The 22,734-nt window shown below is 42.5% G+C and overlaps 1 protein-coding gene across 1 annotated transcript; it reads left to right on the top strand.

Moving 5' to 3' along the window:
* The first annotated feature begins 2,300 nt into the window (after positions 1–2,300).
* phf1 (PHD finger protein 1) lies at positions 2,301–20,679 on the top strand. Its single transcript, XM_073485931.1, has 16 exons — positions 2,301–2,378; positions 2,560–2,641; positions 3,308–3,394; positions 5,587–5,681; positions 6,210–6,358; positions 7,512–7,607; positions 10,066–10,134; positions 10,365–10,488; positions 12,006–12,073; positions 12,580–12,711; positions 15,034–15,112; positions 16,554–16,669; positions 18,179–18,265; positions 20,160–20,290; positions 20,369–20,482; positions 20,549–20,679. The coding sequence occupies exons 1-16, from the start codon at positions 2,301–2,303 to the stop codon at positions 20,677–20,679; spliced, it is 1,638 nt and encodes a 545-aa protein (XP_073342032.1).
* The last annotated feature ends 2,055 nt before the right edge of the window (positions 20,680–22,734 follow it).

The following is a 22,734-nucleotide window of genomic DNA, read 5'->3' as shown; positions in this document are numbered from 1 at the left end:
CTGCAGCCAGGACTCACTGTGAGTATCATCTACTGTACACTACGCGTAATTAAGCACTGGTGTGATTTAATGAGCAGATTTTTATGGTCTTGATCTTTGTCTTTGTTTTAAAGCTGTAAATGTTTTTTCTTCATATTTAATGCACATTTAACGATGTGAAGTTTTGGCTTATGGATCTTTTTGTGTGGATAATATCTCAAGTGTGACTCCACTTGGTGTGATCAGAGCCATACTTGTGTCGCGTGAACAATATTTCCCATCATACATTGAAATTAGCCACATCCCGGATGTCTTGTGAGAGGAGATGACCCTCTGGGTGCCACATCTGTCCTGCAGATGTGGCGTTTGTCCACTTTGGAGTGAGAGCTTGTAGTTATTTCAGCAGAAGAGACGTGGAGAGGTTATTGCAAATGTGTAGAAATTGTGTAAACTGCGTAAAGAAAAGATGGATTTTCTTTGGGGTTTTTTTGTGGTGCGCATTAGTGACCTCACCTGTAGGTTTGGAGTGGTATGTAATGCTTAAGTTGACCCATTTTTTTAAGGGAGATATTATGATGTGCAACACCAAACTCCACTTTAAATAAAGACAGAAAAAACTGCAGATAAATCGCATTAGGTTTGGCAGGACAGAGGCTGATAATCAGAGTCTATGAGGATAAGTGGAAGTGCTCATGCTGCCTGCTCAGTTTGGAAACTTTTCTCCACGGGTTTTCCTAAACTTGGCCGGCCCCCCTTGTTGGAGACCAATTAATGAGGCGGCTAAACTCATTAATTGGGCACTTAATTGGCCCCTGTCGCTGCGCGCGCTGCTTCCTCTGGCTCTTAGCGCACCGCCAGCCCTCCCTCCGTCCCTCCCTCCCTCCCTCCCTCCCCGCCGCCAGACATCACAATCCCACCTTGTCACAACGATTTAGGGTCAGCGCCTCAGACGGGAAGGTGCTCTCGCCGTGGACTCCCCCTCCCCACCTCCCTCCTGCCACCTCTGGATCCCCCCTCTATCAGTATCTCCCTCCCACTCTATCTCGGTGTTTTATGTCTGCGTCACAACAAGTCGGTCGAGAGCGAGAGGCAGAGGATGATGGCGTCTCTGGCGGCTTGATTCCGGCGCTGCTCTGACAAAAACCCGCCTTTAATAGCATCAATAGGTGGTGGCGGAGAGAGGAGGTGGAGGGTGGGGAGGGTGGGGGGACAGGAGAGCAGAAAAGCGACGGGGAACATGACGAAACGGCACGGCGGAGGACGGACAAACTAGGCTGAGAGACGGACGGACAGTCAGTCGCCTTCCCCCCCCTCCCCTCCCCTCCTCTCCTCCTCACCCCCTTCCTCCTCCTCCACCACCACCTCCTCCCCCCTCCTCCTCCTCCTCCTCGCTGACGGCTTGACTGACACACACACACAGGCGCTTGGCACAGACAGGGACATACATGCACATCATCCACTTTTTGCGAACACGCAGGCTGCGCATCCGAGCGGGCAGTAATTGGGCAGCGGAGATCCACAAGCAGATGAGGGCATTTCATGTCCAGCCTGCCCAGGAATCAGTGTGACCCCGACGGAAAGGAGTTCGACTTGACAGGTACCCTTCACCGGCAAAGCTTTACTGTGCCAAATATGCCCGATTTCCTTCCTTTTTGATTCACAAAAGGCTATACGCACACTGTTATGCATCCTGCGTCTGTCTTTTCTTGACTTGAGTGCATGCACTGGAACAAATGCTCAGCGTGCAGAGATAATGCCCAGCACGGTCGTTTTTCACGCAGTCTATTCAAGTTTTTAAAAAAGATGTTGGGGGAAAGAAAGAAGAAGAAGAAGAAGAAGAAGAAGGAGGAGGAGGGGGCAAACAGCAAAGTGGCTGGCAGATGCTTCAAGTAGCTGCACACTGATCTTTTTGCTCATTCAGTCAAACTGTATTGCAGCAGTCATCATGCAGTGTTTTGTGTGAGTGTGTGTGCGTTTCATGTGTGCAGTAATCATTTGTCTTGCTCTCCCGGGTTGTGTACTCACTCTCATCTTTCACTGTGGTGGATACAGGCTGTCGCTATGCTCTGGTCTGAAAGGAGGAGGAGGAGGAAGAGGAGGAGGAGGGTGGTGTTGGTGGTGGTGGTGGTGGTGATGTGGGGGGGGTTTTCGGATTTTTAACCCCTTTGCACCGAAAAGCCCGCCTGTCTGAGAGCCAGCCGAAAAAACGCCGGGGCCATAAACCCCCTCTGTCAGCAATGGCAGCAAAGTATTCAGCGAATAAATCGGATTTCCATTTCACATGAGCCCTGCTCTCTCTCCTCTCTGTCTCTCTCCTCAGGATGGGGGGAGTAAGTGAAGGAGATGATGTGTTGGCTCGATGGAGTGATGGACTACTGTACCTCGGCAATGTGAAAAGAGTAAGTGCATGTGGGAGTGTGTGTGTGTGTGTGTGTGTGTGTGACAGAGAGATACTTTAGAGAGAGTGTGTGTTCGTGTGTGTGTGTGTGTGTGTGTGCAGTGAGTGTGTTCACTTGGATTTGAAAAGACTTCCATTTAGTTTTGTCAATCATTCCTGCTCACCTGCTATCTCCCTCTCAGGTAGATGGAGTCAAGCAATGTTGTCTGGTGAGATTCGAGGACAACTCGGAGTTCTGGGTGCTGAGAAAGGACATCCACTCGTGTAAGAAAAACTCTTTTTCCCTCCCAACAGATAGGAGAGTAAATAGCTTCCTGTTGGGAGCAGTTTTTTTTTATTTCTCGGGTTTTTAAAATGCTCCTAGGTTGAGTTTTTTTAATACGAATCTTTTTTAGTTTGAGCGCAACTCGCGACTACAAGGTGTTTGTTTCCACTCTGAAACTTTGCCTGAGGAGTTGAAGGAGCACTTTTCCTGATTCTTCCCCCTCGTGAGCTCCAAACTTTTCAGTTTTTTTTTTTCTTCGGGATCCGAGAGAAAAGGCAGAGAAGAAAATTACAGTCACGTCCAAGGTTATGACGCTGAGCGCTCTGAGTATTCTGATCAGGGCCGCGTTGAGATGTTAATGTATATTAGAGTCTATTTACGAATTTATTAGACTAATGACACCTCAGGGAAATGGCGCCCCCACTCCACCAAAACATCAAGCCAAGGGGGGGAAGTTGGACGCTTGTTAGGACCAGCCTGAATATCCTCCCGTCAAATGAAGTGAAATCTAAAAGGGTGCAGGAGACACTGAAATCAATGAGGTGGCAAGGATGTGAATCAATATACATAAATTAATGCTGTTGACTGCTCCCTCTCTGTCTTCCTCTTTCACATTTACTTCCTCCCCTCCCCTGCCTCTCTCTGTCTTTCTCTGTTTGCCTCAGTCGCTGCTGGAGTGGAAGAAGTTTGCTGTATTTGTGACGCTCCGCCTCTTAAAGAACCCCTCATAAATTGTCTTAAATGTCGCCACGGTAAGGAAGCACGCCTGATCATACGCTGTCAAAGCGCTGGTTCTCCACCAGTTCTCGCACTGACCTTGAAGATTTGACACAGTATGGTAAATAACAGTGTTGCTCTTAAGAGGAAAAACAACAGAGAAAAACCGTATATCATAAATGATAGATACGAGTTGTTGTACCGGCGTCCTGACTAGAATAAAAATGAGACAGTCATAGACGGGGCCACTTTAATCGCAGGCTTAAATGCCACAAGATGTCTTTACTTGGGCTCATTTAAAGATCACAGGCGGACATATTTTGAGACATAAAAGTACAATAATTAAATGATTTTTCCACGAAAAACTTTGTCAATTATGTCATAAAAATATCTTAAAATCAACTTCGCCCTCATTGACAAATCCAGAATCTATGAATCCAAATGTTTATCCGTTTCAAAACTTCTGGACACAACATGTATTACCTCGTCCGCTCTCAGTTTGGGCTGCACTGGAAAATACTGCGATAATTCAGCTTTCTCCGATATATATGTTAGGGATGGGGTCTTGATTTTCAAATATTCAAATAGTCATTTTAATTAGAAAATTTGAATAGTTCATACAACTACAGTTTTGCCTTAAAAACATATATTTTCCCTTGTTTTTACACTTGTTTTACCTGTAATATCTTCGAATAATGGTGGAATAGTTCCTGGTGAATATCGAAAAGCATTTTTGATTCAAAATACAGGATAACTTGAATAACTGTGTTTGTAAAGAATTATTAATCCAGAGTGATTGGGGTGATTTTGTCGGGGAATGCATTTTATCAAACAACCAAAGAAAGGCCCTGCTAAAAAACATCTAGAGTGATTGTGGTTCGCAGAGCCTGCAGAGCCTGCATGTCACTCACCAGCAACAAATGCACATGCGAGAACCCTTAAAGGTCTCATGTTGTAGAGCGTGACATTTCCATGCCTTGTCTTTTTTTTTATATAAAGCAGGCCTAGCTGCTAAAAGAATTACTGTGCAAGTATCAAGAGAAACGCACACAGACGTTATTCAGATACCGTGCCTTTAAACGAGCCCTCAGGACCTCCGTAAGACTGTGATGTCACAACTATACGTTCACCGCCCTCAGCCACGTATGACAGTGGTTGCAAAACATTGGCAGAGCTGATGCAGTAACAGGTTGGGCGTTGCCTGCTCAGGCTTGTGAGAGCCGGCCAATCAAATCAGACTGGGCTTGTCGAGAGGTGTGGCTTGTAGAGACAGACGCTTAAATGGAGCGTTCAGACAGAGGGTGAATAGAGGTGCTGCAACGATGGACAGTATCAGTAAAATAGCGTGTTTTTGATGCTAAAGCATGGAAACATTTTCTAGTACGCACTTAAAATAAGAGCGATATGGGACCTTTAAAGGTCCTAGTTGTAAGAAAAGTTGATTTTTGAGTCTCATTCCCAACTCATCAAATACTGACGGCCCGACCTGAAATCCCAATGCGTCAGTATTTGACGAGTTGGGAATGACACTCAAAAATGAAACTTTTCTTACAAATAGCACCTTTAAATCAGACTAAGTTATGTATATTAGACAGACGTCTCTTGTAATCCTGGAGAATGAGAACCGTGAGAGTTTTGCTTTGGTATTAAGCAGTCAAAGAAGTTGTAGCATGGCGGTTTTGAGTTAATCTGCCGTCCTCGACGCTGCATGCCTGCAATGTGACTAATGCAATATCGATGCTTGGACCGATATATTGTGCAGCTCTGCTCTCAGCGTTTGTGCACCGGCTTCGAAAACGTGTTAATAACGCTCTAATTTTCACACATTAAAACTCAGATTAGCACAGAGACGGGTGTAAAAACAGTCTTCTGCTGCCGAACTCTGCACACACATCGTTAAAGTTTAAAATGATGAAATAATATATACTGAACTGAAAGTGAGAAGAAGTTGTACAAACACTCGGCACCAGGATGCACAAGCAAATTTCACCGTCACGTCTTCTTCACGGCTCAGTCAGACGAGCGTGGTTGCTGACAGTTTGTTTTGAGGAGAAAGCACAAATACACTCCCGGCTCCCGGGATGCAAACGGTATAGTAAAATGTTTTGCATGCTGCTGAAACAAACTAGCAGAGCACTAAACCTGGAGCCGCCCTGCCATTATTGTCACTCCGGCTGTCTGTCTTGTAAACACGAATTAAACGCTCTGCCTCCTCCTCCCATTACAGGTTATCATCCAGAGTGCCACACGCCAACCATCGAACCGGAAGCTGACAGCGATTCGTGGATATGTCGGCAATGTGTCTTTGCAGTCTCAACCAAGGTCAGGCTGCTAATCTCTCCGTCTCACACTCCGGGTGGGGGGGGGTGGGGGACATTCAGCGTGTAATATTGGAGGAATCCAGTCAAATATATCAGACTTTGCTGCCACTATACTGTTGTGTACAGCAGAAAATGGGTTTATTCGAGGCAAAATTCCCTCAGCATCGAGTTCAATATTAGATGTTCTACATTGTGTCCGAGAAATCATGAAGAATCGATAGTTATGAAGCTGAAAAATTACGCTGAAGTTGAGAGAAGTACATCTAAAGTCAATCAATCACATGTGCTCCAGTTCTGTAGATATGAGATGAGAAAGCATCCAGTTAATTGTCAATCGGTCAATGTCCATATCTCATTGTCCAGACTTCCGCTGCTTCGGACACTATCTCTCACGGCTGACCTACAATAAAATGAGACGAATCGCTTTTCTCCCCATCGAATGTGATCAGTCTCCCTCGCTGTTCTGACATGACAGTGATTTGAGGGGTCACCGACCAATCAGCTCTGTCCTAAAACTGTGTGTTTTCAGAGAGGCGGGGCCCTCAAACGGGGACGCTTCGCCCGGCTCATGCAGTTCATGAAACTCCGGCTCCCGTACCAGCTGTCGTCGTTAGACTGGGACCCGCAGCACCTGACCAATCAGCAACAGTGTTACTGCTACTGTGCCGGACCTGGAGAGTGAGTGACGCTGCAGAGGCCAGTTTGAGTTTGAATGTACAGTTCATGTTTGCTCTGTAACGTTAGTAGGGCTGGGCGATATGGCCTTGAGATAATATTGCGATAATTTTGCAAAATATTAGCCAGAGCCAGATATTATCGACTGATAATGGCCTATCACCGATACATCGGACATTGGCTCAACACATTGCAGAAGAAGATGCTTGTGGTAATTTATAATTACGCTGCTGTCATTTTAGACAATAAGAAGTTTTTAATCACCTGTAAAATACCTGCCTTCATTATGTATCTTTGTTTGATAATCACATTTGAGAGATTTCTGCAAAAAAATTGTGTATACCGACCGATATATCGATAGCAGGACTTCTTACTTCCTAATATTAGTGCGGCCATCTGCCCCAAAAATTGCAAATATTAACACGGTGGTTAAAGAACAAGTAGAACAGTCTGGTAGGTTCAGAAAATGTCATCACTTCGCTGTAAAGCAGCTGTCAAAACCAAGAAAAGACAACACTTACATCACAAATTAACGATATTTGAAAATATATAGTCTCAAGTCAGGATATCGATATATTGCCCAGCCCTAAACATGAGGTATCTTCTCTAAAAAGCGTGATCTCATCACGTCAAACTCATTTTGTGGATTTTTTTTGCAAATTGCATGCAGCATATCAGACATGTGTCAAACAGTATTAGCAGTTTGAGTTTGTTTTGACTGTCTTGGGACGATATATGAGTGATGTTTACTGCACCAATTCAGATACTGTCAGGTAAGTTGTCAATCAAAGAAACAAATATACAGCAAACTATCTTTTGAATGCACTCACTGTGTATTTCATATTTCACTGCTTTTGTTTGTGTTGCACTCCTTTGCTCATGTGAAACCCCCCCCCCGCCCGCCCACCTGGCCTCGTAAAGCTGTACAAAAACTCCCAAAACTGCCACATCTTCACGAGCAGTCGGACCCGGTGGGAGTTTACACCTGAAGACGCATTTCATCTGAGAAAATGTGAACTGGCAGCTGCAGTCATCATCCTTCAGTCCTCTCTCAATTATGCATAAACACAAACTTGTCTGGTGACAGATGTTGGACACATTCATTCATTCATTCATGTGTTTAAAGTCTCTCGATGTTTTTCGTGTCGCCCCGCAGGTGGAACCTGAAGATGCTGCAGTGTGGAGGCTGTGGTCAGTGGTTCCACGAGGCCTGCACACAGTGTCTAACCAAGCCATTACTGTATGGAGACAGGTGTGTTACTGAAAAAAAAACTCTGGATATTTCATATTCAGAATGTCATTACAATAAGTGAAACGTTTTCTAGCTGCAGCTGACACACGTAAACACTTTTGGCACCAAAACTTTATTATTAGAGTTTGACTGCTACAAGATTTTTCGAAGCAGGTATCAACATTTGCAGCCCAGTCTCATGTCAAAGTGTGCAGCAGACCTGCAGAATTTCAAAATAAAATACTTCAAGCTCCTGTTAGTAAGATAGTAATACCGACGCTCTGGGCTTCCCGACTTGTCAAACACTGACACCTTGGGATCGTAGGTCGGGTCGGCCGCCAATCCGAAAGCGTCAGTATTTGACAAGTTGGGAATCTCATCTATGTAACTATCATCCTGTCACCAACAGGAGCTTCAAACTGAAATGTAACTTAAAATAAGTTTATATTTTTGTTTCAGCCTGCTGCATAGTCATGTTCATGCACGTCGCATGCGCATACATCATCCGTGATTAGTCACAAGCGCAACATTCGTGGCTCCGAACAGGAACTAGCGAGAAGAGAAGTGTGGAGCAGGAGGAGGATATTTTAAGCAGCCCTGTTGAAACTGAGGTTGATAGTGGCTGCTTCGACAGCGCCGCTGAAACGTCCGCAGCACCTGCTAACGTTAGCAGCCAACAGTGCAAAACAGTCAGTTGAATAGAGCCTAGGCTTGTAGGTGCAGGGTGCAGCTACCAGCAGGGGGCAATAATGACGGTAGTAGAGGATGAACGTTGAATAAAGAGAGTAAAGAGTAAACATAAATTCATTCTGAGACTGATATATTGGCTGTTTTTTGTCTTTGTTACAGCAACTTTTAACACAAGATGTCAGTACAGGTGAACATTAACTATTATTAATTATCTCCTTAAATCAAATGAAAAAGCCATAAAAAAGTAGCCTGTAAGACTGTTTTTACTGCACTTTTATTTACATATCTAACGACTTATATGCAGATACCGATATAACTATGATAGGACAACATTAGCTGGTAATATCATGTTGATATATCAGTCAGGCTCTAATATTTGGATTGTGTTTTCACGGGAGGCATGTGACGTCTGTGTTGACCTGGTTTAAGTTGATCAGTTTATTTTATTGGTTCACGGCTCACCGCATGTCGTTGACCTCATTACCTCGAATACTGAGCAGAAACCTACCTGTGCTGCAACTAACAGTGGTTTTCATTTTTGACACTTTATTTGATTAAGTGATTATATCATTCAGAAATGAGTGAAAAAACATTAGAAAAACCCAAAGATATTCATTTAAAACTCATATAAAACAGAGAAAACGAATATATTTACAGTAAAAAGCTGCAGCCAGTGAATATTTGGCATCTTTACTTGACGAATAACAAACTAATGATCAATAATCACATTTATTCTTTTGTCAATTAACAAATAGATTCATCAAGTCAGCTGTAGATTTCGGTCCGATTAAAGATAATCAAATGAAGACGTCTACATGACAGCTTCACTCAGCAGAGAATTACCTTAATTAGCTTAAGACTAAATCATTAGTGTGCGTGTTAATGTACTCGCTGACTTGTGCTACAAGGACAAGAGCTCCTCGCACACTGGGAGCGAAGGGACGGTGACAGACAGCAGAGCAGACATATCAGCCTCTCTGCTGCTAGTAGTTCAGATGTGATGTTGGGAGGATATGCAAACTGCTGATCGTGGTGCAGTTTGATAGGCTGCATCTCACGCGTGTAATAAAATGTATCCATCCATTAAGTTATTATTGTCATTAACCATCTGTGTTAGCCGTCTGAGTTCTACACCCACCCTGACACCGTGTTATTGCCGAACCTGTCTGAGGGTGGAAGGGAAAAAAAAAAAGGAGGGATTAGATTTAGATTGACAGTCGGGGAGAGTGAGGCCGGATTGGTACAACATCTGCTGAGCAGGTGATGGAGGAAGAGTGAAGACTGAGTTCACAGTTGGAATAGTAAACGTGTGCCGCCGTCATACCGTGTCTGCTCTTCATCTTTCCCAATGACCTTCAGCGAAACGCATGAATATAGAAGGACGAATGCATATAATGTTGTTGTGGCGTGAGCTGAGTTTCAGGGTCACCCAGGACAGAATATATAGTGAAACAGACACACGTGTCTGCTTATCTTCAGTTCAGATTGATATATATGATAAAATGTCCACAGAAGAGAGACTGGGGGTGGGAAAAAATGACAATGTGTATGATTAACTTGGACTAAATGATAAGAATCTGCGAGGTGGAAGATATATTTTGGGCCAAAATAGTTAATATGCTTTAAAAGAAGGCAGTAATGTACAGATTGTGAGGATAAAATGGATAATATTCCACAAAATTCAAGATGACAGCCATTTTCTTTTAACTAAATGACAAATTTAGCAACAAAATGATATTTCACATGGAAGTCGTGTGATGCCCGTCTGATTTCTTGTGTCTTTTTTTAGGTTTTATCAGTTCCAGTGCTCGGTGTGTACAAAGGGACCAGAGACCATCCAAAGACTACCCATGACCTGGTGATGTACCGACATGTTTGCAGCAAAAATCAAAGCAATTTTACACAGCAGTTATTTTACATCAGTAGAAAAAAACATCAGGAGTTTAAAAATAGTGTCTTGTTTTCTTGTCAGCGCTGGTTCACACACAACATGGTGATACAGTTATGTGTAATAAAGATGTGGTTATCGATTGTACCTGTTTCTTATGATCTAATTCTTCCAATTTATTTTTTTTATTTAAAATGCAGGGTGGATTTGGCTCATTTAGTGCTCTACCATCTCTCGCTGTGCTGCAAGAGGAAATACTTTGATTTTGACCATGAAATCCTGTCCTTCACCAATGAGAATTGGGAGTCGCTGCTCCTGGGCGCGGTATTGATATTTCCTCGTTTAAGCACCATGATGAAATGATGTGAAATGCTGCCAGCCCCTTTGCATTTGAGACTTAAAGCCTATTAACCACCATTAAAGTAAAATTTAATGTTTTAAAAAAGAGTGACCTCTGCGTGAGTTTAAAGGGAAAACTACTAAGTTAAAGAACTGGATATGACATTGCATGTTTTTATGATGTAGGAGACGGTGGTTCCTGACCTTTAATGGCTGACATTCCCCCATGAGCTCAAGTAACCCTCCCCAGCCGTAATTGATTTTAAAGTGGATGTTATTTAGCACTATTAGCCTACTTGGGTTATTATAAATTGCTAGAATATTTCTTCATACATTTTTTTTAAGTTGGTTTGGTTTGCATTTGTGCTAGCTACTACTGCTTTGTCTTTTAGCTGAGAATTTTCCATGTATCCATTAGTTTTAGCTATTATTTCTCATCAAATAGCCTACTTTTAGCTATCTATTTAAACTGTTTATCCATTAGGCTACCCTTAACTAACTGAATGCGATTAGCTAACAGTTCAATGGATTGGGCCTATTTATTACTTTTAGCTAACTTACTGAATACGATTAACTAGAGCTGTTAATTCATTACTTGTAGCTAACTTTTTTCAACTGTCTATCAAATACTCTGAGCTAACAAGTCAACAATTTATCCATTACTGTTAGCTAACATGTTCTGCTGTTTATCCAATAGTCCTCTTTTTTAGCAAACAATTCAATTGTTTGATTAGTTGTTGCAAACTATAGCTACCGTGACAGTAGCTACTGTAGCTAACCCCAATACGTTTAGCTAACAATTCAACTATTTATCCCTTAGCCTACTTTTAGCTACCTTTTCAGCTGTTTGTCCAACTGGCCTACGTTTAACTAACGATTCAATTGTTTATCCCTTACTTTAAGCTAATTTTAGCCATTTAGCCACTACTTTTACCTCACTATTTCTGTTTGTCCAATAGCCGACTTTTGGTAAACGATTTAAACTGTTTATCGAGTCTGTTAAGTGAAAGATTTCAACTGCTCATGCGGGACTTTTAGCGAGCTAAGTGTTTCAACTGTTGATCCAACGGTTTCAGCACGAATGCAACAGACATGAATGAGTTTTTGACAAATCCTCAAACTAGTGCTGAGGCCCAAAGTTGTGCTACGACCCCTTTAAAGCCCGAAGTTTCTCCACAGAGAATAAACAGGAAGATGAAAGTAGAGATGACTGAGGGGGGATTTTTTTTTTTAGCATTTCCTTTACATCTCACCGAGTTCTTGGGCTCTCCTTTAATCTGTTTTCATCTTAAAGACATTTTGAAATGCATTGTTTGTCCTGTCATCACATGACAGCAGGGTTTTTTCAGCCATGTAGCTGCAACAATCGTTTTTCCATATTAACACTATCGCTGTCAGCGACTGTAAAAGAAAATGATTGTATGCATTAAAGGCTCTCTGTCTTGATGGCTGTCCGCTGTGTAAACACGGCTTTGATTTTTCATTCCTGTCTGTCCCTCCAGCTCTCTGACACGCCAAGGCAAGACCGCTGTCACAATCTCCTCAACGCTCTGAACTCCCACAAGGACAGGTAAGTCATCACATATGATGAGAAGAATAAACAGCGGCCGCACATGACTGGATTGATGAGCAGCACTCCATGAATAGAGGGGTCTTCTTAGTGCTTCGCGGTTCGTAATGTTGGACACGCTGGCTGAAATGAGCGAGGTGAAAATGTGTGACTCTGAATAAAGAGGGAGCAAAAAATGGAACGTGGAAAAATGGAGGAAGATGAAATTTGCTTATTTTGTCTCGTCAAAGACGGACGGACGTCGTTGTTGTTAAATCACAATGACAAGTCGAAAGGTGGGATTGCTTTTTTCTGATTTGGGTTGAAATTTTCGAAACTTTGCAAATTTCTCCAGGCAAAGTCTGCTGTAATGATGTGTAGTTAATTACAGTCACTACCTTTGAAATGTTCCTCAGTACATTTTGCAACACAATGTTAAAATAAAACACAAATAAAGTGACGCCACGTTTTAAGAGTCGACACCAGACTGTACAAGCCGCGTCTCTGATGTCGCCCCTTCCCCCCAGGTTTGTCTCTGGGAAGGAGATCAAGAAGAAGAAGTGTCTTTTCGGGCTTCAGGTCCGAGCCCCGCCTCCGCTGACGTCCGATTCGTCGCCCCTCATCACCGACCCGCCGACCAACATCACCCACCGGAGAAGGTCAGAGTAAGGACAGCGTCTCTCTTTTCAGCTCTTATCTCAATAAAGAGCGCCGGGACTCCCACAGGGCGTATAGTCATTACGCATGAACAATTAACTTCAGGAATCAAAGGACTGCAATTTTCATATGCCAGCAAAAGTATCAGTGTCTTAATAATCTCCTAAAAGAGTCTAAAACCCCCCTGTGTGCTTACACTTTTACACCCCGTTAGTGTGTGTGTGCACGTGTCCCGTAGTCTGCCGATTTCACAGACACGCTTTCCGTTTTAAATAATTTTTACCATTTAGCCGCTGCTTATTCAGACTGAATCGCAATGAAATAATTAGCAGTGGAGCAGCAGTCTTACAAGGGAATGTGATTGGGGTGGTAGGTTCTTGTTTTTCTTTTTTTTCTTTTACCAAAAGCTCGTATTATTTGAGTGTCTGATACAGTATAAAGTGTGCTTATATGGAAACCGCCTAATTTATCCTCTAGTTCTTTATGTTTTCCCCAAACTGGAATTTCAAACTTCAATACGATAAATCAGAGTAACACTGTCGACACAAAACATATAATCCTACTCTATAAATCCTTCAGTAATTAAGGGAGAAAAGGTTTTTAGCCCCTTTAGCAGCTGACGCTATAGATGGTGATGTTGGTGGCTCGTCTGTTTCATGAGCCAGGCGTGTAGGAGAGGAACGAGTTCAGGAAGCCTGATGAAGGTCTAGCACCAAAATGTTGATAATAAATGTAATTTTGCGAGGTAGACAGTGTGTGGGAGTTTGCTTGCAACTTTAATTCGACACAGAAAAAGACTCTGGGACAGACTGACATGAAATGTGATGTGTAAACCCTCAGAGCTCAGGGGGAAGCAACATAAAGAAAGACAGTATAGATAAAACAAAGTTAAGTTTATTCCAGGTGTTAGATTTAGGGACGATTTAGACTAGTTTCCTGGTTCAATAAGTGAGAAAACAATCCTACAATTATTTCTATAAGGTTAAACAACATGTCTGAAAAAAGTATTTTGTATATCGCACCGAGCAATTTGAAACCATTGATCACATTATTCAATAACTAAATTGTATTTTAAATGATGCTGAAATGTTTGTGCATCATCTTACAAAAATGCCAACGTGCAAATCACGTCAACATGTACCTTCAGAGTGTACATTAATGAAATTTAAAGTTTAACCGTCGAGTATTTGTTGTGCCGACAATCCTCAGAAGATCATTTCTAATGATTTAAATGACTTTAGTCCAGGATCAACACTGTCATCTATGACTCAGACTAAATCCAGGTCCAGAATTAAGGACTTTCTTTAGATTAGCTGCAGATATTTACGGCCCACAGAGGCTGAACTTGTCGGACGCTCTGTGAGCCCCCTGCTTGCACCACCCCAGGTCAAATAATCATCTTTGTATGCAAAAGAAGATTCATGCTCTCCAGAAGCTAAACCCTTTCCACGTGGCAGACTAAGGTTGTAACGATATGAGATTTTCAGGTTATGAAAACTAACTCTGGTTTCGCTGTATCGCGACAGAAATACACAATAATTTCACAAAGTATTATGCCTGTATGTCCTGACAGAAATGAAACTTAATATGAACTTAAGATATTTTTTCAATAACACTAATACAGTAGAATAAAATACCGTAGCTAAGAAAAAATACATGATAGGATAACTGTCAATTTTCATTCAAAAGCACATAAACAAACATAGTCTTTCGCTGCAACCGTTGGCCACCTTGCAACACAATTCACTGAACGTGTTCATGTCACTCCGAGGACGACTCCTTTTTGATCCTGACGACTCGTTAGCCTCGTCCCCCCATCGTCAAAATATACATTAATATTCCTTCTACCTGTACGGCTCTAATTAAAGCAGAATGAAAAGCACGTAGTTCATTACGCTCTGCATTATCGAATTTTGTGTTTTAATGGACATTTCAGCAGGTTTTTAGAGCTCCAGGTCCGTTTATATAAACAAGTCAGGAGTCAAGCTGCAAGGAGACGAGTTCAGTTTCGAGCAGAAGAAAGTCAATGAGGGAAATTTGGGTAGAATAAGGCATCGCGCAGGAGGAGGAGGAGGAGGGTTTTATATCATTCTTCTCATATTTTTCAACCTCTCTGCTGGTGATGTTTGTGCTCATATATATGTAAAATATGTTGCTTACATAATACATCAAAACCGTTCACTTTATCATCCCTCTGCTCCCTTATTCTTGTATTTTACACCTCTCTGTAGGCGTTTATGGAGACGCACTAATAAAGTAGACATAGCAAAAAAAAAAAAAAAATGCTTGTATATTAATTTATGTGTGTTTTTTGTTCACTTCAGCCCGTTGTCACTTCCCTGCCAGAGGAGAGTGGGGGGTGCAGAGTCGCGTAAATCAAAGCGTCGCATCATGGAGACACAGGTCAGTGCCTCTGTCTCCACCTCAGGGCGAGGAGGGAGGCCCGGGCCACAAAACCTCTCTGATTATTTTTTTCCCCTTTTCTCTTTTTTTTTCTTACGCAGCCAGGTAAACAGCTCTGTGCGATCCAAATAACCTGTCAGTCAGGCGCTGTGATGAAGGTTCATTTCGCAGTCTAGATCAGTCTTCGTGTCTTTCAGCGCCCGGTGCAGCTCAGTGCCTCAGTATTTTCTCTTCTCTCTCTTTTTTTGCTGTATGTTTAATGCCTGCTGCTGCTTTAGAGTCTGTGGTTAGACTAAAGGTAGCGCGTGAGAGATGAAGTGTGTTTGGCTCGGTTAAAATGTATAATTCAAATGCAAACTTGGCTGCACAAAAACCCGCTCATGTATTTCATCAACATCTGCAGTTCTGCACCGCATTTATCATGATCATCAAACCCAATTCCCAGCGGATCACGCCGAAACAGGAAACATCACATGTGGCAGTTACTATTTTTACACGGCAATCTGAACGGAGAATGCTCATTGTACTGTGTCCTCCTACACAATACTCAGATCTGCGTATGTGCACATACAGTAATCCTGGAACAATACGCTCCACAGAGCACCCGTCTTCACTCTGGCACATCCAGGCCCCCATTGTGCCCCTCTGATTGATGCTAATCTCCGTCCGTCTCGGAGGCGCAGGTTCGTTGTAGTGGGGAAAGTGAGATGGGAAGGAATGCTGATATGCATAGCCTGGGATCACTTCCAAGTGCACTTTGCAGTCGATTACAGTTTGGCCAGGTGGCGCTGGCACCTTGACAGTGCAGCATTGACAGAGCACATCCATTTAAAGGCACAGACGTCGAGTAAGGCCACTGAATAATAATCTCCCGTCCTGATAGTAATGCTAGAGAAGGGAATGATAATGGGCCAAGTGTGGTGCCATATGTCACAGTCCAGCGGTGAGAAATGCAAAAACCCTTATGTGGCGTCCCCCCCACAGATGATGTTTCCAGTGATTGATCGCTCCGGCGGTGCTCTGATGTTTTTACTTTTCATGGGTCCTGACTCGGTGTGTCAGGAAAGCTGCCTCACTAACCAGCCAGCTCCCTGAGATATGTGATGGAGGTGATATATTTAAGCGGGACTTCCTACGGCTGTGTCTGATGAGCCTTGATGATGAGACTCACATTCATTAATGCTTGTAGTGTGGATTTATAGACACGTCTGCCCTCAGGAACGACTGGATCATGAAATTCAAGCCCTTATTTGTTTTTTTTTTAAGAACGCAAAAGCTTCACAAAATGTTTATCGACTTGGATTTTCAGTAAACAAACCTTCATCGAGACGTATGAATTTCATTTCCTGCTTTTGTAGCGTGGAGGTTTCAGAGCCTGATTGACTCCTGTGATCATGTTGGCACCCAGACAAGCTGATCTGTGTGTGTCTCCTGTGCCCAGGCGTGTCCACCCCCAGTTGCTGCCAACCCCATTGAGCTACTGCCATGTTGCCATGGATACATGGGAGGGGCCAGCCTTTACAACTCCAGGAAGTCAGAGGAGGAGCTTAGTTTGAGGTAAGGGGTGTTGTACCATCCTGGTCTCTGTATTGTTACATTATGGATGGAAAGTGAAGGGATCAGGTGGATCATGTGTTGAAAGACAAACTGTTGGTTAAAAACCTATGACACCTATGAGCTTTAATATTTTGTCCCCAAATTTGGCCTTCCAGCCACAACAGATCTACACAGACAAAATGATATGCGACGATGTATAAAATATTGTAGGAAAACACCAGGAGAGATATGTTTCTCGACTCCAGATGAACGCCACCTGGAGGCGAGGATGCTGCAGCGCCCTCAGCACTCCTACCCTCCACAACTATGAAATATAAGGGCTGAGGTTTTTAGGTATCCACCTCCGAGTCTTCTGCTGCCATGCTAGTACAACGGAGGCTGGTAGAAAGAAATAAGAGACTTTTTCAATCGTGTGACCAAAACAAACAAAACTCTTTTCGCCTACATAGTCACTGGGTGGCCGCAGAAGTCAGGAGTCAAGATATTTGTCATTGTTTTTAGCTAATCTCCTGTCCATTTTGCAGTTAGCAGTCTCCTCCCTATTCTCTAGCGGAAATCGCCAGACACGGCAACAAACAGGAGGACTCGCTCTCTGCGTGTTCACGAGCAGATAGGACCGCCCCTTTATGGAGTTCTCTGTCCTGATTGGATAAAGTGGACAGGGATACCATGAGTAAGGGGAGGAAAGACATGGGTTGATGACCAAACACTCTATAACAGTGATTACTGTTGAAATACAGAGCTATTAAACACTGTTTTTAATAAAAAATATATCGCTCACAGCAGCTTTAGATGAATGAATAAACATATGATAATATTATAATTATAATAAAGTTGATATCAACAGGGGTAAGTTAGAAATATCTTGTTTCTCATTTCCAAGATTAAAGATTTAAGATTAATTAACATTATGCAATACAAGATGTATAATGATTCATTTTATTATTCTCTAAGCTGCACACACACACACACACACACAAAACTATACTCATTACAAAATTATATAAAATAATGAATTTGGGGGCAAAGTTAACTGTTAGTCTTTTCTACTGTTTTAAAACAGCGTGATAAAAATGTTTTATTTTAGATTAAAGGTGCAATATGTAAGATTGGCCACCTGTTGAGTTCATACTCCAAACAAATAGGGGGCAGCATATCACCAGAGTCACCGCTAACTGCTGCTAACTGTAGCTGCTATTAAGGTAGTAGCTAGTAAGTTCAGTTAACCGTGCAGCTAGCAGTCGTATTAGCTGACTCTGACCAGGACTGGGAGCTCAGAGCACCAAGGGTGTGTTGTTGTTGTTGTTTACTATCGGACTATTACCCTGGCTATAGGGCTAGCTGGTTAGCATTCTAACTTCAACACAATACAAACAGGTACTATTATTTCTTCGCATTTTGTCGATCATTTTCTTTAATTTTTGAATGTAGCAAACAAGAATTTCTTACAGAATGCACCTTTAAAGTGCCTGTAAAGTTGTGTTCACCCTCTGTGCGCCTCGTCCACAGCTCTCCTCCAAAGCGGATGTACGCCCTGTACCACACCACCTACAACGGAAACAACGGGCTCTCCAGGAGTCTCCATCACTACAACAGGTTTTACTCATCTGTCATCATCATCATTTCTATAGTATCTACAGTCACATGCTGAAGCTGCTCTGTTCAGCCACAAGACTTCACTGTTGGCAGAAAAGCAGCTGAACCGAGTTCCTCATTTATTTCAGTTTCTATGTTTTCCTCCACAAGAGCTTAAGTATCTTCCGTTTCAGAAATGGTTTTGTGTTGGAGTAGCGTTCAGCAGTCTGTTAAGCTGCTTCAAACTGAATTTCTGTAGCTGCATGTAATCAAATAATGTTTTCAGATGATTTTGGCCTCTTACGACCTTTTTGAGTTGTCTCATTATGTTCCTCAGAAGTCATACATTAAAGTGCTGATAAACTTTAAAAAGCTGCTAATTGGTAATCAGGAATATAACTCACCTTTGAAGTAGTTCATATAATTAGGATTGATTACATCATTTTAAACCCTGCATTAATTGATTTCTTTGGCCACTTGCGGGGTGGCGCGACCACAGCATCGACATATTGTCTCCTTATAAAGTTGATATGAGGCACGTATTAGCAAACAGTTGGTCATTTGCACGTCCAGCAGACACGGAGCAAAATTAGCATTCATTTGGAGTCACATTTCTGGCCACCTGACAAATACAAATCCAATATTCACTCCTCCATTTAGCTCTGTCTTAGTCGAACTCTTGGGGGAAATATTTTGGCTCTTTAGCTGCCAAATGCTCCACTACGTTCACCAGCTAGCGCTAATTTTGTCCGTCTGCTGTGGTGGTGCTGAGCAGGTACCGAAGAGAGAGGGGGTTTTTACAGCTTTGCAAAGATAACTGCAGGAAACGAGATTGGTGATAGCAGTCGAAACGCAATCTCATTTTTGCTGCACTACTTTTGTAGGTACAGCTAAATGACAATAAAGCTTTGATTGATTGATTGATTGATCGAAAGTGCATGTGACTTACAGGGTTTCTCAGACAAGCGCTCCCCTTTGTGATGGACCTTGCAGAGAAAAAAAAGAATGGTATTGTATCGAGATGGAACGGCCAAACAGCTGCAGCTCTTCCATTTCTGGCAATATTGCCTTCACTTCGCCTTCAAAAATGTGCAACAAAAGAAACGGCTATGTCCAGTGTAATTTGCTGTCATCCATGAGAACCTCGGCCTGACATCGGAAGAAACACTTAGAGAAACAACATCTCACATGTTGTCGAATGCACGCAGTACACCTGTAGTATGTAAGAAAGCTTTGCTGCAGCAGTCACACATCGTCTTTTCATTTTCATTCTTCCAAATGATTTCTGATGCACTTGACAGGTCGTTACTTTTTTAATTCTACATGTGATTAGGACCTGAAATGTTGTGCATACCGCCACACTGCATGAGTGTGTCAAAGCCACACTTAACTTGATATTTCTGCAAATCTGTTGCTTTTAAGAAGATGAAACTCGGCACACAAATCCTCCATGAGCATGTGTGCGACATATTAAAGCATTGTATCAACAGCGCCACCCGATCTCTATAACACAAGATTCAGTCAGCACCGACTTTGGGTGGCACCATCAGACGTCTGTCGCCAATGCTGCTGTGAAGTGTGATGTCACTCACCTCTAGGTGGTGCTACGGTGCGACTGTGCTGACAAAGCTCTATGAGCGCAGAGTTTTGTGATGAATTTACTACTTACAGGACATTGATTGTTACAGTATCACTGACCGCAAGCAACAGTAGCGACTGCTGCATTTTCAAATTCAAATATCCTCGTTTGATCTGACTTAATGTAAATGCTGAATATGCAAAATATATCTAGTATAAGGTGCAACATATCCATTGTTTTATTTTGAAGTTATTCAAACATATTCAGATAAGATTCATTTTTAATTTTTCAATTAATGAGCATAATAAAAATGATCCTTGTCTCTTATTTTCCCAGCGTGGAGGACACCTGCAGATTACCACCACCTTGCTTTCCATACCCGCTCAACTCCAATGGCAACCATCACCACCACCACCTCCACCAGCACCAGCACCACCACAACCACAACCACCAACACCAACACCAACATCAACACCAACACCAACACAACCACCAACACAACCATCAGCACAACCACCAACACAACCACCAACACAACCACCAACACCAGCCGGGCCAGAAGCAGCTGGAGCCCCTCATCCTACGTGATATTCCCCCTTACCAGGCCAGCATGGGCGGCGGGGGTGGCGCAGGTGGAGGAGGCGGAGGGGGAGGAGGTGGTGGCGGCGGCGGCGGCGGCGGCGGCGGTGGCGGTAATAGTGGTGGTGGAGGAGGCGGTGTGGTAGTCGGAGGTGGGGACGGGACAGTTGCCAGGAACTGGGGGGGAGGGGAGGCGGTGAGGATCTTGGCGAGACGCGTCACGCCAGACGGGAAGGTGCAGTACCTGGTGGAGTGGGAGAACGTGAGTTTGTACTGACACGCAGAGGGCAAACACGAGACGCAATGACTGTTCTGCAGTTGCCACAGGAATACTGTGTATGTGATATGTGGCAGTGTTCAAAGTACATACAGAAAACAGAAAGAAAAAAAAATCCCTACATGTCGCAAATCCAGGTTGCTCTCATAGTATCACCTCTAATCTACTTCATTATAGCTCACTACTCGTTACTAAATGTCCCTCTTTGCTAGTGTTTCTCTGATATTTGTACTGTTAACTTTGGAATATGCCTTTGCATTTATCATGTTTTACAGTGATGATGGAAGATATCTAAACCTCCTGACGATTTGTGAACACGTCTGTATTTGTACTCATATCTTGATATATATTCATGCGGGTAAGCAACAGTATACTTCAAGAAATTAAGAAAAGAAAGATTGCTGCTTGTTCACTGCTTGTGTAATGGAGGAAAACTTGTATTTAATCTTTTACTTGCTACATTTATTACATTTATTTATTTAGTATTTTGAATAATTCAAAAAGTTTGTCACGATCCATCCATGAGAAACACAATGATGACAATAATCCATGACTGTTTTAGTCACTGGGAGACTCCATAGTCAAATTTGTGTCAGTTTCGGGGTCCGTGACATTAAAAAAGTTTGAGAACCACTGATCTGGACGACACGCTGAAAAAAGAGAAAAAAGAAGAGTTCAATATTTTGGAAACACTCTTATTTGCTTTCTTGCTGAGAGTTAGATTAGAAAATGGATACCTCTCTCATATCTCAAATAAGCATACCCCCCACTGTGTGGACCCATTAACAGTCAGCTTGATATGCATAACGTTGGTGTGCTGTTTTAAAAACAGGACAACATCTTTTTGAAATTAAATAATTTACAACACAATGTGGCACAAAGATTTTCAGGTCAAAAGGCTGAAAGAGGTAATGGTTAAAAACTTGCCACATCTTTCTAAAGAGTGAATGTTTTGTAAATGCTTTTCCAGTATTTTCATCACTCAATTATAATGTGTGGTAAGATCAAACTTTGCATAGAATTATAATACTTAAACGATGTTGAAAAATTACCCTGAGGCACTTTTCAAACCAAATTCATCCCAATCATAGTCCTGATATCTTCTCTACGCTGCAGACAGACGTGAAAGCGGCATCGATTGTCTTCCTCAGCTTTCACAAGAAAGTGAATAAGAATATTTCCCAAAATGTGAGACCATTACTTGAAAAAAAAACCCACCACCAACAAAAAAACAATAAAAGTCAGCCTGTTGTGAATTATGTTGGCGTATTGTATTAAAAACAGGCTAAATCATTTCAAATTGAAGTAATTTACAACACGATGTGGCTTGTTGCACAAATATCTGCAGAACAAAAGTTGTTAAGACTGTTAAGACTGTTCACATTTCAAACCAAATTGACCCCAAGTAGAGTCCAGACATCCAGACATCTTAAAGACTTGACTCAGGGGCTCAGTTCTACTGGGTCCGTTAAAGAAAGATAATGTTTAAAATTCACTAATATTTAGAAAAGGAACTTCTTCTTCTGGCATACAATACGGAGATTCAAGGGTTGATCCAGCCAAACAGCGAGGAGCCAACCCCACACACTCCCATCAGCCTTTTCGCTTTTATAACCGCTCATTCATCAACTGATGGTTAATGTTCACGTGGAGTTCAGTGAGAAGATTAGCCCAGAAATGAACGGTGATGGATGGTCCGTCATCAGCGAGAGGCGTGATGACAGCTGGGTGGCGGCTGCTGGCTGCTGGGGAAAAAGCAGTAACCTTTCCGTGTAACCGAGCAGCACGGCCAGTCTTACACAGTATTTCTGACCACACGGATGGTAGTTTGATGCCTTGCTTAAGGGCACTTACACAGCAAACAAATCCTCTGGAGGTTTCCATATGTTCATCTCATCGCAGTATGTTAATAAGAGATTGTATACATGTTATTACGGGGTTACTTATTTGTTATGTTAGATTTTGTCATGATTTACATTTAGCCTACTGTATGTATTAGAGATAGGAGCCACAAGAGGGCTTTTGTTTTATAGATAGAATTATATATTCACAATA

Source organism: Pagrus major, chromosome 17 (genome assembly GCF_040436345.1).
Source record: "Pagrus major chromosome 17, Pma_NU_1.0".
Classification (NCBI taxonomy): Eukaryota; Metazoa; Chordata; class Actinopteri; order Spariformes; family Sparidae; genus Pagrus; species Pagrus major.
Note: the sequence above shows the minus strand (reverse complement) of the source record. Positions and strands in the feature narration are given on the sequence as shown.

What these genes read in the sequence shown, in the direction of transcription:
- phf1 (XM_073485931.1), top strand. Translation starts at nt 2,301, where the DNA reads ATGGGGGGAGTAAGTGAAGGAGATGATGTGTTGGCTCGATGGAGTGAT. An exon ending in AGTCGCTGCTCCTGGGCGCG is followed by an intron (nt 10,489 to 12,005) that starts GTATTGATATTT and finishes CTGTCCCTCCAG; the next exon opens with CTCTCTGACACGCCAAGGCA. An exon ending in AACATCACCCACCGGAGAAG is followed by an intron (nt 12,712 to 15,033) that starts GTCAGAGTAAGG and finishes TGTTCACTTCAG; the next exon opens with CCCGTTGTCACTTCCCTGCC.